This window comes from Ciconia boyciana, chromosome 7 (assembly GCF_034638445.1).
Source record: "Ciconia boyciana chromosome 7, ASM3463844v1, whole genome shotgun sequence".
NCBI lineage: Eukaryota > Metazoa > Chordata > Aves > Ciconiiformes > Ciconiidae > Ciconia > Ciconia boyciana.
The window spans coordinates 26,480,701-26,495,485 of record NC_132940.1 but is presented as its reverse complement, the minus strand read 5'-3'; the positions used below and the strand labels follow the sequence as shown (position 1 = coordinate 26,495,485).

General features: G+C 44.5%; 1 protein-coding gene across 1 annotated transcript in view; it reads right to left on the bottom strand.

Annotated features, from left to right (window-relative positions):
- Nucleotides 1–500: 500 nt before the first annotated feature.
- LOC140654161 (coagulation factor XIII B chain-like) overlaps nt 501–14,785 on the bottom strand; it is a 31,472-nt gene continuing 17,187 nt past the window's right edge. Inside the window, 9 exon segments of the mRNA XM_072867216.1 lie at nt 501–3,105; nt 3,247–3,444; nt 3,757–3,957; nt 4,278–4,460; nt 5,749–5,925; nt 6,951–7,127; nt 7,799–7,975; nt 9,946–10,134; nt 10,994–11,288. Of these exon segments, the coding sequence (XP_072723317.1) occupies nt 3,092–3,105; nt 3,247–3,444; nt 3,757–3,957; nt 4,278–4,460; nt 5,749–5,925; nt 6,951–7,127; nt 7,799–7,975; nt 9,946–10,134; nt 10,994–11,288 (1,611 nt within the window). The 3' untranslated portion in view covers nt 501–3,091.

The window sequence follows — 14,785 nt, the reverse complement described above, 5'->3', positions numbered from 1 at the left end:
CTAAAAATGAAAAAGCCTTTCCTCATTTATCCTGATCATAAAAAATTTATAGCCACTGTTTGGGTATAAATTTGAGATGACTTGAGTGATGCTGATTTTCTTGAAAATAGATGTGCTTCCACCATCTGGGAAAGGGGGACTGCTACCTCCTTTTGATAATGGAAGTAAATATCACTATCTTCTCCTTGAAAGAATATGCACTGGTTTCAACAGTGGAATATGGACATCTATATTTCTGTGAAACTAAGGAAAACAATCTTGTCAGACAAAATGCTGGCCCATGGAGAGACCTACTAGTTGGGTTGTTGAGGATGTGTATTCTATAAAATAAGATGCAAACATATTGTGGTTTAGCCCCAGTCAGCAATTAAGTATCACACAGCTACTCGCTCATCCCCCCCCTCCGACCCCCCCGCCCCCGGTGGGATGGGGGAGAGAATCAGAAGAACAAAAGTAAGAAAATTTGTGGGTTGAGATAAGAACAGTTTAATAATTGGAACAACAACAACAACAACAAATTGTAACGAGAAGGAAAACAACAAGAGAGTGAGAGAGGAACAAAACCCGGGGGGGAGGGGAACAGTGATGCAACCCCTCACCACCTGCCAACTGGTGCCCAGCGAGTCCCTGAGCAGCAATCGCTGCCCCCTGGCCAGCTCCCCCCAGTTTATATACTGAGCATGACGCCATATGGTATGGAATAGCCCTTTGGCCAGTTGGGGTCAGCTGTCCTGGCTGTGCCCCCTCCAGCTTCTTGTGCACCTGGCAGAGCAGGGGAAGCTGAAAAGTCCTTGACCAGTGTAAGCACCACTTAGCAGCAACCAAAGCATCAGCGTGTTATCACTATTATTCTCATACTAAATCCAAACCACAGCACCATACCAGCTACTAGGAAGAAAATTAACTCTGTCCCAGCTGAAACCAGGACAAAACAGGAATTCAGATATAATAGAACTAGATACTTACATTTTTAACATAAAGTGCCTTTCTATTGCAGCCTCCAAACCTCAACAAACCACCAAGCAAAAAGGTATATGATTTTCTAAGAAGAGCAGCTCTGTACCCTGATGGCTATTTTTACTGAGCATGTACACCAAGCGAGAAAGAGCTTCACAAGCTGTTTGTTGCTTCACAAGACAAATAATAAAGATGTTAAAACAAAAAAAATCATTACTGACAATGAATAAATGTTATTAAATCCATACTGTCTTTTTTAATCAAGCCATTAATATTTCTTTCCATTATTGAAACTCATGCTACCTGCATTTATTAAAAAATATAATCAAAGTCAGTATATTTTGCCTGTTTTCCTAAGAAGAAAGGAATTCCATTATGCACCCTGAGGTAAAAATATTGAGAGACAGGAATTGCTTGGATTATGATTTGGTAATCTAATTCTTAATTCTATCACCACAGAAGAAGAGATAACTAGCCTTTTTTTTTTTTTTTTTTTTTCACCTCTGCTGATTTGACATGCATCCTCAGTAGATAGAGAGAGAAACAACACTAAGCTAGAACAAATTTCAAAGAATACAAATGTTTTTGCTTACTGTGGGGCCCAAGGGCACTCTCCCTATGAGCGTTACATCCCCAGCACTGCATCGCCAAGGGCAGTGCCACAGCAAAATGGCTGCAGTAGCTCTCAGTGAGTGTGGCCAAGTCTCTGAGATCCTTTAGCCCCCCCTACTTCCTCTGGATATATGCATAACGCTGAAGATTCGTCTGTGAGCAGAGGACAGGATGGGGTGGATTACAGAAATGAGGACAACAACTTGTTGATGAACATTGAGGCAAAGAATGCATCGAGTACTTCAGCTTCACGTGGGGCTACTGTCACTAAATCACCTACCCTATTCAGTGACAGGACACATTTTTCTTTTTATTGTTTTAGTGCTAGTGTAGTCATAGAATATATTCTTGTGTCCCTTGATGTCCCTTGCAGGTGTGAGCTTTAGCTAGGTGAGCTTCAGCTTTCCTAACACTATCCACACATGCCAAGGCAATGCCATGGTCCTTGTAGCCTGTTTTTGCCTCAATCTCCTGTACACTGATTTATTTTCTGCTTTGGAGATCTACATGAGATCACTGATTAGTCAAGCCAGAGTCCCGATAAATGCATTTTTCCTCCTGAGCACCAGAATCGAATATTCTTGTGCGTAGAAGATTCTGTCCTTCAAGACCTGTAAGCTTTTCTGGACTCCTCTACGAGTCCCAAGCAATCCCACCTAACAGTTTCCTAAATAAGCCAAAATCTGCTCTCCTAAGGTGAATGATTTGTACTCTGCTACTTGCTTTTCTCTCTGCCCTCGGAATCATGAACTCCATTACTACATGGTCACCACAACCAGGGTTGCCATTGATTTCCATAACGCCAGAGAGTTCTTCCTTGTTAATGAACAGCAGATGGAGCTGTGCGCTGCACAGATTTGCCCATCCAGGACCTGGACCAAGAAGTCATCCCTGCCTCCATCCAGAAATTCCAATTAACTTGCATCCCAACGTCTTGCTCTTCCAGCAAATGTCAGGGAGGCTCAAGTCCCCCATAAGAACTGGGTCTGTGATCTAGAGACTTCCTTGAGCCGTTTAAAGGAGACTCCACTCACTTGCTCATCCTGATCAGGCAGTCAGGACACTCACCTCTGCCGTGACCCCGGGGTAGTTTCCAGGCAAGCGCAGGAAGAAGAAGCTAGGAGCAGACAAGGCCAAACACACTCTACTTGCTGATGATCAAATTACCTGTGGGCTTTAATTCTCTATGCCACCAAAGCCAGCCTATTTCAGGACACAATTGTTAATAAGAATAACAGTGAGATCAATATAGAACAGATGAAATGTAAGCACAACCATTCCGATGGATAAAATGTAAACACATTTACAAAATGTAAATACATTTACAAAAAGTGGACGCCATGTAAACACAATCATCCAATAATAAAAAGAAAGAAAATAACAAATTCCAAGACAGAACATTGGCTAAGCTGCAAACAAAGCACAGCAAAACGGGAAATGCCAGGAAAAATTGAGCTCAAATCACTGGGTCGGTTGAGGGATCTTTCATTTCCACAGCTGGGCTCCTTCATGCCGTTTCCATTTATCCAAGGAACCCTGCAGCGTAAGGAGAAAAAAGAGGAAAAGGTGTGAAGACCAAGCCTGACACACCGCAGTGGTTCCTCAGAGCAGTGGACAGGCAATTACAGAAAAGCTGCCTCCCACAGCCCCGCCATGTCCTTGGCACCGAGCACTTACGTTCACATGTAGGATAATTAATCACTCCATCCAGGCACTCTGCTCTAAACTTCGCAGAGTATGAAGCTGCCTGGTACCACCATTTGCATTCAAAGGAAATATAATCCCCAGAGCGATAGATGGAAGTGCTTGACCGGCTTGATGACCGTAGTTGAATATTGTTCCTTTCCATAGCGCTCTGATGCACTGTACAGTTCCCTGGAAGAAGTATTTTCATTACTTGCCTGTAGACCTCACACTGGACAACTGGTGCTCTGAAACTGTTAGTACCAGGTGAAAGCCCCTGAGAGCCCTTTCCCCAGCAGTCTTTCCAGCTCAGGTACACCAGTCAATGGCTTCCTGGGGGCACTGCTCCTCACCACCTGCAGCCTACAGGATGCTCCCACATCCTGGTGCCCTGCTACTACCTCCCCAGGCGCTTCCCCAGCAAAACTAAAGGCTTTCCCCTCAGCTTCAGCACTAAAAATGCAACAACACAGCGGCTAAGTGGCAGGAGTGGAGATGACTTACTGCCTGGCTTGCACCGTGGATATTCTAACGTCCCCTCCATACACTGTGCTGTGAATGGGGAAGAGGCTGGGTCCTTCAAATACCCTCTTTTACACTGAAATTCAATAACGTCACCCGATCTGGAATACAGCTTTCTTCCTGCGACCCATTTCAGCTCAATATTGTTTCTGCCCATGTCTTCTTCAGATGCTGTACAGGCCACTTGAAAAAGGCAAGAGAAGAGTGTCATCACTTCATACGGACACACCACAGGGAACTTTTGTTTTCCCCCTAGAGCCTACAGAAAGTCTTTGCATCACAAAACACTTCCAGCTATTTGCTCTGACCCTCTGTTACTTCTGTCAGGAAAATCTGCATAAGCTAACTTCAAGAAGAAACTCCTTGTGGGCAAAAGAAGGTCTCGTCGTTGTTCTGCCCTGCCGGCATCGCAGCCCCAGCACAAGTGCTGCTGCACAAGTGATGCCCTCAGGATCTGAGAAAAAGACAACAGGAGCAATCACACAGCACATGCTTCAACCTACCGAGGCAAACTGGGGGGCTTGTCCACTGTCCGCCAGTACAGGTGATATACTGGGATCCTTCCAGCACATAGAGACTTGGGCATTTGTATTCCAGAATTGCACCTTGTGGATATTCTTGCATGCGGAAGGAAAGAAGGTCTCCATTTTCAATGACTGGAGGCGGGCCACATTTCCCACCTTTCCCTGGAAGAAAATTCCCAATCAGAGAGAAAGCCACGAGAGTTTACTTGCAACGGAGGCCTGGCCACAAATACTACCGGGCAGAACACTGGCACTATGAGAGACCTGGAGGAAAGCAGAGAGAAAACCAAATACGTGGCAGGTGAAAAAGAGCAAGAGTTTCTCGTTTCTCCAATGCTGGGACTCACAACTAGCAGTTCACCCCGTTTGGCCATGCCTGAAGTGCTTGCAGCTGTCTGCAGGACTTCCTCTCATCCTGCATGACGTTGCAGCGTTTGGCACAGCTCTTTCTGCAGAAGAGCCTGACACCCACCTCCTCCCTGTACTGCCTGAGCAGTGAGAAAAGCGGATCCGACTGCAAACAGTAATGACTGTCACTGAACTGCACCACTGCAATCACTAATGGGATAGCCCTTGGGCTCTGTGGGCCACTTACGGCCACTGGGGAGTTCATGCATGCCAATCCTGGAGCGCTGCTGCCTCACAGATTTTTATACCTATCCAAGCACCACACTGCTGCCAAGTCTGGCCTTCCAACAGACCTTGCACTGGGAAATCTTCAGAGAAGACCCAGATGCCTTGGTACCAGCAGTGACACTCTTTGCACTTGACATCGTGTTCAGGAGCCACAATATGGAGCCTGGTCTGAATTCATCTGCTGTTTCTGCACCCCTTTCAGCTCCCACCTGTGTGGTGTTTGAGCCAAATGCTGCTGCATTGGTTCATGTGCTGAAACTTTCTGTATGTCTAACGAAAACCAATGAGATTACTCAGTGCGCTCATGAAATCCTAGGAGGCACCAACACAGTACCTAGGTATTGGCTCACACATCAGATTCTACCCTCAGTTGATTTAACAGTTGATTTGACTCCATGGCATTCAATATAGCAACGCATCATCTGTATTATCTGGATGGAACCAGCAGGGAAGCTGTGGGCTCTGTTCTCCAACACAGACGGCAAAATTTCTCACTCTCTTCTCACCAGGCAGGCATAGACAGTAGATTCTAAGAAGTCCAAGGGGTGCATCTCAAAACTAGACCTGGCCAGCAACTGCTCTCAGCCTCAGGGTGGTTGTCCAGATGGGGCCCTCTCGAGTGAAGCCACCTGGGTCACTCAGCTGGTAAACTCATCTCAATAGATAGCTGGGAAGATGGCTTTTTCCCGAGTGTGCTAGATACGTTGCGTTTGTGCACAGTAATGAGACTGAAATCCGGAGAAGTAAATGCCACTGAGTCAGCTTCATGACAGTCTCACTGACAAGCAACTGTATGAAGAGAGAGAGAAATTACCTTTGCACTTTGGCAGCTCTGTCCAGGTCCCATTCTGACACGCTACGGTGGAAGCCCCCGTCATCTCAAAACCTTGCCAGCACTGATAGCGAGCACTTTCCCCAGGCAAATACCTTGACTTTTTAACACCTTGAACTTTACCACCAGCAATTTCTGGAGGAGGTCCACACGTCACATCTGAAAAGAGACACTGCTGCAGTCACGTTTGCAGTCGTTGAGGTGTTGCCCGATACAACCGACAGTTAAAGGAATCAATCTTGTTACAATTTCTGTCCAGATTTTCTGCCTCAGGTGGGTCACAGCTCCAAGAGCTCACCATGGAGAAAGCAATGAGGTGTGAGAGTGGCAGCAGAACACTCTTTCTGGGACGCTTGGGAGACAGCAGGGTCAATGAGAGCTTCTAGAAAAAGCCAGTGTTTCTGTAGCTACACCTTACGGCATGAGAAGCCACACCACCCTTCCTGCGTGCCCACGTCCCTTCCCGGGGAGCGCTGGCATTCCTGGAAATCACAGGGGTAGCAGCCAAGCTGGCACTCTGCTGAACCGCAGAGCTCTGGAGGACGGGCAGCGCTGGAGGAGCTTGTCAGCCTGCACTGCTCAGGGACGGGTAAGTGCAGTCAGCTCCATGGAGGTGTGTGAAAGCCAAGTAGCACTTGCTCACCCTGCAGCCACAGATTTGGGCAGGGGACAGAGCACAGCTCCTGACAGTTCCTTGTCCCAGGAACGCGCTTCCCGCTTCCACAGCCCTAGCAGATCTTACACGGTTTAAATCCGAGTCTCTACTGAGATCTGCGTCGGTCAGAGTGGAGCCCTGGAGAACAGCTGTTTCCCTCCCCTACTGCTTCTTCCATTCAGATACTCCCTGACAGGTTCAAAGAGAACAGAGGAGCCCCTACATGTCTTTCTACTGAAGGTCACTGAAATGGCGGACTCTGGGGAAATACCAGTATCGGACAAGAGAATGACAGAGCAGCACATTTTAGGCCCTGCTTCTTCAGGACGTTTTTGCCGTTGATGAAAATACTCCCAGTATTTCTAGAAGCATCAAGCTAAATTAAAGTGCTGTGCAAGGAAGCAATAGCAAGTACAAAGTTGGGGTGCGCAAAGAAAACAGAAGTAAAAAAGGTAAAGTCTTCAGAGTATTTAGGTAAACAAACAGTCCCCTCTCTGCTAACAGGCAAGATGAAAGCACAGATTCCTACCTCTGCAAGTTGGTGCTTGTGACCATTCTCCATTTGTACAAGCGACATAATTTCCACCCATCATTTGAAAATTGCTCTCACATTCATATTGCACTCTGGCACCGGGCAGATACCTCTCCTGTTGAGTGCTTGTAATATAAGCATTGGGAATTTCAGGTGCGTCTCCACAGCTGACATCTGAAAAGAGAGGTGCATTTAAGAACAGTAGTGCAGCAATATGACAATCACGGAATACTGCATTTCGGAGCACCATTGCTCCTGATGCGCAAAAATGGTTTGCGTAACGCAGATCATTTTCTACAGGTAGAAAAGGAAGATATTATGGTCTTTAATCTGCAACACTTCACCAGACACTATTATTTTTGCCTAGAGTGACTAAAAAGAGAAAAGGAGTTGCAGAGATCAGCCAAAGGTGCAGGTTGGTGCTGTACAGCATTGTGTGCCAAAGGGCTAGAGAGTGAAGTGATTTCTTATCTGTCTGAAGGCAACTTTCAGAAACTGACATTCTTAGTGATGCGAAAATAAGATACATGAGATACATACACCAGTTATCTCCTCCTTTGCAGCCAGCATCCGTTCCTCCATAACCCTCTGCCTGCTTGATCTCAGCAGGGAGCTAAGTTTCAGCTGCTAGCTTCAGCCCACAGGGGAAATGCTTTCTCTGCTGATCTACCCTGCTTGTTGTTTCTCAAGAGCCAGCAAAATAGGTGTTGTAGCAGCCCATTCAAAGCAAGTCACCTCTTGGCTCTATTGGCCTGACTCACCTGCACGCCTGAGTTGGCATTATTTTAATTCACAACATGAAAGACTAAGAAGGATCACAGGCTGCTCAGAAGTAGAACCTATACCTTCACAGAAGGGCGGTGCTGTCCAGTTTCCTTCTCTGCAAATAATTTCGGGGGGACCAACAGTCAGGAACCCTGCATCACACTGGTAGCGAATTGTTTCACCAGGCTCATACATTTCCTTGTTTCTGCCTTCAACTTGGGCATTGGCAACTTTTGGAATGCTTCCACATGGCATTTCTGAAAAGATACAGAAAGTTGATGCTTGTGCTAATGTGATACACAATAGAAAGAGTGTACTGTTTCCACCGAACAGATGCTTTAGAGAGCTTTTTCTAACATCAGCATAGCCATCCGCTGACAGTGGATTTTATATAAAAGGTAGCATACGGAAGGTTAAATAAGTAATTCCCCTAAACAGACGTGGGCTGCAGTCACTGAAATATTTTGATGCATTGCAACCAACAGAAATCTAGTCAATAGTCTCAGTGGACTCCAAAGGCTGCTTCATGAGGCCAAATGTAAGTATTTATTCTGCGGTGAGGTGACACTCTTTTTGTAGAGTGTCTTGACTAAATTTACTATACACACCATGATGGAAGCCCAGACAGCTAGCTCAGATATAGACACTGAACTGTGGACTCTTAAAATTGAGATGACTCCTGTCACCATTTTCATTTGTAACTTTTTGGATTCTGCACCAATAGCTCTTCCTAGCTCTTCTCACGTTCATTTTAAAACTATAGTGTTTTTCTTTTGTTCTCTCAGTTCCTCAAAAGAACAGACCCTTTTCAGGGACAGGTCAAGGACAGAAGGAGATTCCCAGAAGCTTTCAATCACGTTTACCCAGGGTGTCCTACTTGGCCGTGGCAGGTAGGTTCTTCCTGAAGTTTCTCCTGACCTCGGTACCGGGGAAAATTTTGGAGCGGTGCATCTTGAGTGCACTCAACAGGCATGTGCAGGCCAACCAGGGGATCAGGCCCAGCCAGCACGGATTCATGAAAGGCAGGTCCTGCCTGACCAACCTGCTTGACCCTTTTCAGGTTTTATTAGTTGACACATCAAGTTGAAAGCATATGTTTGCACTGTATTCCACAATATACAAAAGATCTCATTACAGTCAAAGTTCCTATTCAGTAACTGGGACTGGGAATTTCATATCAGTAAAAGCTGTTTTATGAACAGCTCAAGCATTTTTTGGTTCTTCTTCTCTACATCTGTCACTTATCAGCAGAAATGGAGACTCACGGCCAACGCAAAAGAAGAGACACCATGGGGCATCAGAATTTTGCCGCTTAAAAATACAGACATGGTTGGCATGTTGTGCACATCAGTCACCAGCTGGCACCTCATTTGTCCTGTGCTCATCTATCTCCTATTCATTTCTGAAAACAGTTTATTCTAGCTCTTAATGAACTTCTGCTTACAAGATATCACCTGCATCAGTAATATTTTAACAATTGGATTACACATTCCTCAGCATTTCTTAGAATAGATGGCCTGAGTTATACCATATCATTTATACTCCTATTACAGGAAGGTGCCACAAAAGGACAAGGAGAAAAATCGAGAAAGAATAAAAATGAAAAAATCCAAATATTTATTCCCGATGAGCAAATTTACAAACATAATTTACACCCATAATTTGAAAATTGCTTTCATATTCATTCTGCACTCTGGCACCAGGCAGATACATCTCCCGTTGGGTTATATAAGTCAAGGGAAAAAGCCTCTGTAAAACATCTTTTATGAAGAAATTATGTCTGAGTCCATGTTCTGAACTCTGGTGGCACCTGTATTCAACTTACCAACTCAGACATCTTTATCCTAGCCAAGCACGAAAGAGTACTTCCACAAGTGGTGATAACTGGTAACTGCAGGACTTATTTTTCTGCTCAAATACAGGTATCTACAATTGATCACGTGAACGGTGCATCTGAAATGCAAATTTTTCTTTTGGTTTAAGTGAAAAGGAAAGGAGAGACTCTCCCACATCATGCACCTTTAATTTGGGTGACTTCCCTTCTGCACTAGATTTACACACACCCTTACCATCAGCAAGTATATCTGTGGTGGGAAAACCAATTGCCCATTGGATAGTCAGTCTCTGATAGCACAGGCAGATGCAGTTCATGTACATGAACAACTGCAAAATTACACACAAGATGTATTTGACAGATCAAAATTATTCAAGTATGGTGCATATTTACCAGTGACACATGAAGGAAGCTCGATATGCCCGTTAAAACACTGCTTGATAGGAGAGGCTGTGAGTTTAAATCCTGTCACGCACATAAATTCCTGCCGCTGACCACTTTGAATCAAAAATGTGCGTCTTTGTCCATTGGAGAGAAGTAGGTTTTGGACTTCCAGTTGCTGTTTTGTAATGGTACATGGTGCTAGGGAAGACAAGAAAAATGAAAAATGGTGGAGTCTGAATCTTTGGTGGCTTTTAGCATGTGAAGCACCTCCTCAGCAAAGACAGTGCACAACCAGCTTGGTTCTCACTCAGCAGCGATTTTTAAAAGTGAAACACAGACGACTTAAACACTTGAGCTCTATCACAATTAATTCAGGATGCTTAGTTTTAGGTAGTTTATCAATGATATGGCACAACTTCCAAGCATATTCTTATTCCCATGTATAAGAGACAACTTTACTGACTTTGCAAACAGCAGTGATGATCTCAAGAGGTACTGATTGCAGGAGATGGTACTCCTTGAAAAAATTAATTAATGAAATCAGTGGGAGTAAGTTTAATTTTATTCTGGTTGTGTTTCCGTTACCTAGGGTTAAAAATGAATTTTGTAAGACTCCTAACAAAGAGCTCTGAGGAGGAAATTGAAGACAGCAAAGCAGCTTACCACAACAGCGCTCCTCCCGCATATGGGGGACAGATAGGAAACTACATGAAAGGATGTCTTAGCAAATGTAATCACTGGGAGAAAGAGGCTGACACCATGGTCAGCACCTCTACCTTGTTGCACAAGTTCTCGGAAGTACAGACAAAATGTTTATCTGCTTGTAACCTTCCAGACAGCTCCAAAATTCTCACAATGAAAAACACAACTGAGTGTAAATGATTTGGGGACACTAAAGCCACAAGTTAAGAAGTATTTAATCCAGGGATTAATTTTGGTCCGCTACAGACTTGGTAATCAAGCAACAAACGTAAACCTCATTCTGAAACTCCGACTTTAAGAATGATTAGAATTGTCCACCAGTACAAAGTCAACCAGCAATAAAAGTTACACTTACCCAAACATTGTGGTGGTCCAGGTACCCAGATCTTTTCATGGCATGTTAACCGCTCTGATCCTGATAAGGTGTATCCAGGGTTGCACAGGTACCGCACTCTGTCACTTTCCTTATATTCTGATTTATGCCCACTAACAATTTCTCCAAAGTCAATGAGAGGTGGGTCTTCACAGGCTGCTCCTGCAGAAGCTGTGCCGATTCTTGTTATATGACTGCACACTGCCATTTTCATCTTATCCTGTTTTACACCTACTCGCAATTTCTTCAAAATCAATGATGGGTGGGTGTTTGCATGCTATTTCAGCAGAAACCGTGCACAAGTTCTTGTTAATTCATAGATACAGGACAGTACTGACAGCCGCAAATAATGGCACTACACAGGAGTTCAATAATATTCCAATGACCTACATGCCTCCATCTGGGAATATGCTGTGCTAATAAACAGCACTGTCTCCTTGCTCTAAGAAATTGTCATTGTCTTTACTATTTTCACCATCTTTGCATTGAAAAAAGTTACTAAACTAAACACAATTTAACTGAAAATATGAATAAGCTTGTGAATGTCTCAGAGTACAGTTTCTGTTTTCCAGGATTATGCTGGAATAAAGTTTTACACATGCAGTCACAATTCTCAATTTTCTGTAATTCTACAAATAAATCCATTTGTCCCAGATTCCTAAAATTAGTTCCACCATTTTAAAATGCAAGAAGTTGGATCATTTTTTGAACTTATAAGGTATATACAAGAAAGCACTTTTAACGGCAGAGGGGGGAGAAGAATCTTGATATGATGAGTAGATTTAATGGATCAATGACGGAGTTTAAAAGAGGTTATTTTAAGAAAGGTATATATTCAGGGAAGACCTCCTTCAGGCAGCATGTTTTTTGCATCATACAGCTTATTGAAATAACAAAGTACCTGTGTTTTTAAAGAGTTGTCTAATGTTTTAAAATCAAATCACTATTCTGCATTTTTAATAGTATGTATTCAGAATAATAGTAGCTAAATTAAAATACAAAGGAATGTATATGGATTAATGTATTTTAAGTGAGTTATGGCTTGTAATAAGTTAGGTCCTTTATAGGAGTCATTAAGTTCAGGCACAAGGCAAAGAAGCAAGCTCATACAAGAAAATACAAAGCAAATATTCTTCAAATGTATAGTTCCAACTTATAACTCTCATTCCAAACTTCTGAAAGGATTTCTATAACAAGTAAATGGTATAGTCTCATTTTTTTCCCAGTTCATTTTTCTTGATTGTCACCAGCTACGTCAGTTAAAAGCATAGATTTCCATTTAACAACTTACCTTTACATGTAGCACAGCCCATCCACAGCAGAAACACTACGGTGTGGCTCAGCGGTGTCATTTCCACGCTTCAGAAGTTCAAGATGTCCTCTGCAACAGAGTTATTATTTTCTGTGCTCCACATCGCATGTGCTTGTTTTTACTCCCGTGATTCCCAAGGCTGTCCTCGCAATCTCCTCCCCTAATTTTCTTGCAACACAGCAGTCAATCTGTACAGATAAATTATGCAATTGTTGCAAAAAGGCTTCACATTGGCAAGGCTCCAGTCGTCTGGGACCTCCCCTGTTAACCAGGACTGCTGGTAAATGATGGAGAGTGGCTTGGCAAGCTCCTCCACCAGCTTCCTCAGTACTCCCGGGTGGATCCCATCCAGTTCCATAGACTTGTGAGTGTCCGCGTGTAGTGGGTTGTTAACTGCTTCCTCCTGGATTATGGGGGGTTTATTCCGCTCTCCATCCCTGTCTTCCTGCTCAGGGGGTTGAATTCCCTGGGGATAACTGGTCTGACTATTAAAGACTGAGGCAAAGAAGGCATTAAGTACCTCAGCCTTTTCCTCATCCTTGGTGGCAATGTTCCCCCCCACATCCAATAAAGGAGGGAGATTCTCCTTGGCTCTCTTTTTGTTGTTAATGTATTTGTAAAAACATTTTTTATTATCTCTTACAACAGTGGCCAGACTGAGTTCTAGCTGGGCTTTTGCCTTTCTAATTTTCTCTCTGCTTGACTTGACGAGATCCCTGTACTCTTCTTCCAAAAGTGGCAAACTCTCCTTTTTTACTGAGCCCCAGCAAAAGCTCCCTGTTCAGCCAGTCCAGTCATCTTCCCCACCGGTTCGCCTTACGGCACATGTGGACAGCCTGCTCCTGCACCTTTAAGACTTCCTTCTTAAAGAATGCCCAGCCTTCCTGGACCCCTTTGCCCTTCAGGACTGTCTCCCAAGGGACTCTCTCAACCAGTGTCCTGAACAGGCCAAAGTTTGCCCTCCAGAAGTCCATGGTAGTGGTTTTGCTCATCCCCCTCCTTACTTCGCCCCAAATCGAGAACTCTTATCTTAGAACTCATGGTTGCTAAGCCCAAGACGGCCTCCACCCACCACATCTCCCACCAGCCCTTCTCTGTTTGTAAACAGCAGGTCAAGCAAGGCACCTCCCCTGGTAGGCTCACTCACCAGCTGTGTCAGGAATTTATACTTCCACACATTCCAGGAACCTCCTAGACTGTTTCCTCTCTGCTGTGTTGTGTTTCCAGCAGACGTCCGGTAAGTTGAAGTCCCCCACGAGAACAAGGGCTAGTGATTGTGAGACTCCTGCCAGCTGTTTATAGAATGCTTCATCTGCCTCTTCATCCTGGTTGGGTGGTCTATAACAGACACCCAGCAGGATATCGACCTTGTTGGCTTTCCCCCTCCTCCTTACCCATGAGCACTCCACCTTATCGTCATAATTGCCGAGTTCTACACAATCAAAGCACTCCCTAACATACAGAGCCACCCCACCACCTCTCCTTCCTTGCCTATCCCTTCTGAAGAGCTTATAGCCATCCATTGCAGCACTCCAGTCGTGAGAGTCATCCCACCACGTCTCTGCAATGGCGACTAAGTCATAGCTATCCTGCTGCACAAGGGCTTCCAGCTCCTCCTGTTTGTTGCCCATTCTGCGTGCATTGGTGTAGATGGACTTGAGCTAGGCTATCAATTTCACTCCCAACATTGCCATGCCACCCTTCAGCTCCTCTCTAGTGAGCCTGGTTACATCTCCTTCCCCCTTCAAACCTAGTTTAAAGCCCTCTCGATGAGCCCTGCCAACTCATGGGCGACAATCCTTTTTCCCCTTTGAGACAGCTGAACTCCATCTGTCGCCAGCAGGCCCGGCGCCGTGTAAACATCCCCATGCTCAAAAAAACCAAAATTCCGCCAATGGCACCAGCCTCTGAACCACATGTTGAGCAGGTGAATTTCTCTGTTCCTTTTGGTATTCTTCCCTGCCACTGATGCGATTGAGGAAAGCACTACCTGTGCTCCTGATCCCTCAACCAATCACCCCAGTGGCCTGAAGCCCCTTTTGATCGCTTTTGGACTTCTCTCCGCAACCTCATCATAGCCCACCTGCATAACCAATAGCGGACAATAATCAGAGGACCGTACCAGACCAGGGAGTTTCCTAGTAATGTGAACTAAAAAGGTGAACTAAAAGAAAATTAATTTCCACCTTATCTGCCACCATTCCTGCCCCTTTTTATAGGTCATTAACTTTTATAGATCTGTATAGGTCGTTAACTTTTGGCCTCATTTGCAACTCAGTCACTGGAAAACATTGAGTGACCTTTTCTAAATAGCAATTGCTGATCAGGCAGCCATTTCCAGTAAGTCAGCTCCAAAATGGTTGCATAATTTTTATTGCACACCATGCAGACTTTCTTTCTCTCCTCTTTCTTTCTTTCTGAAAGACAAAAGAAAGTGTTCTTCCTATTCAAGATCATGTTTC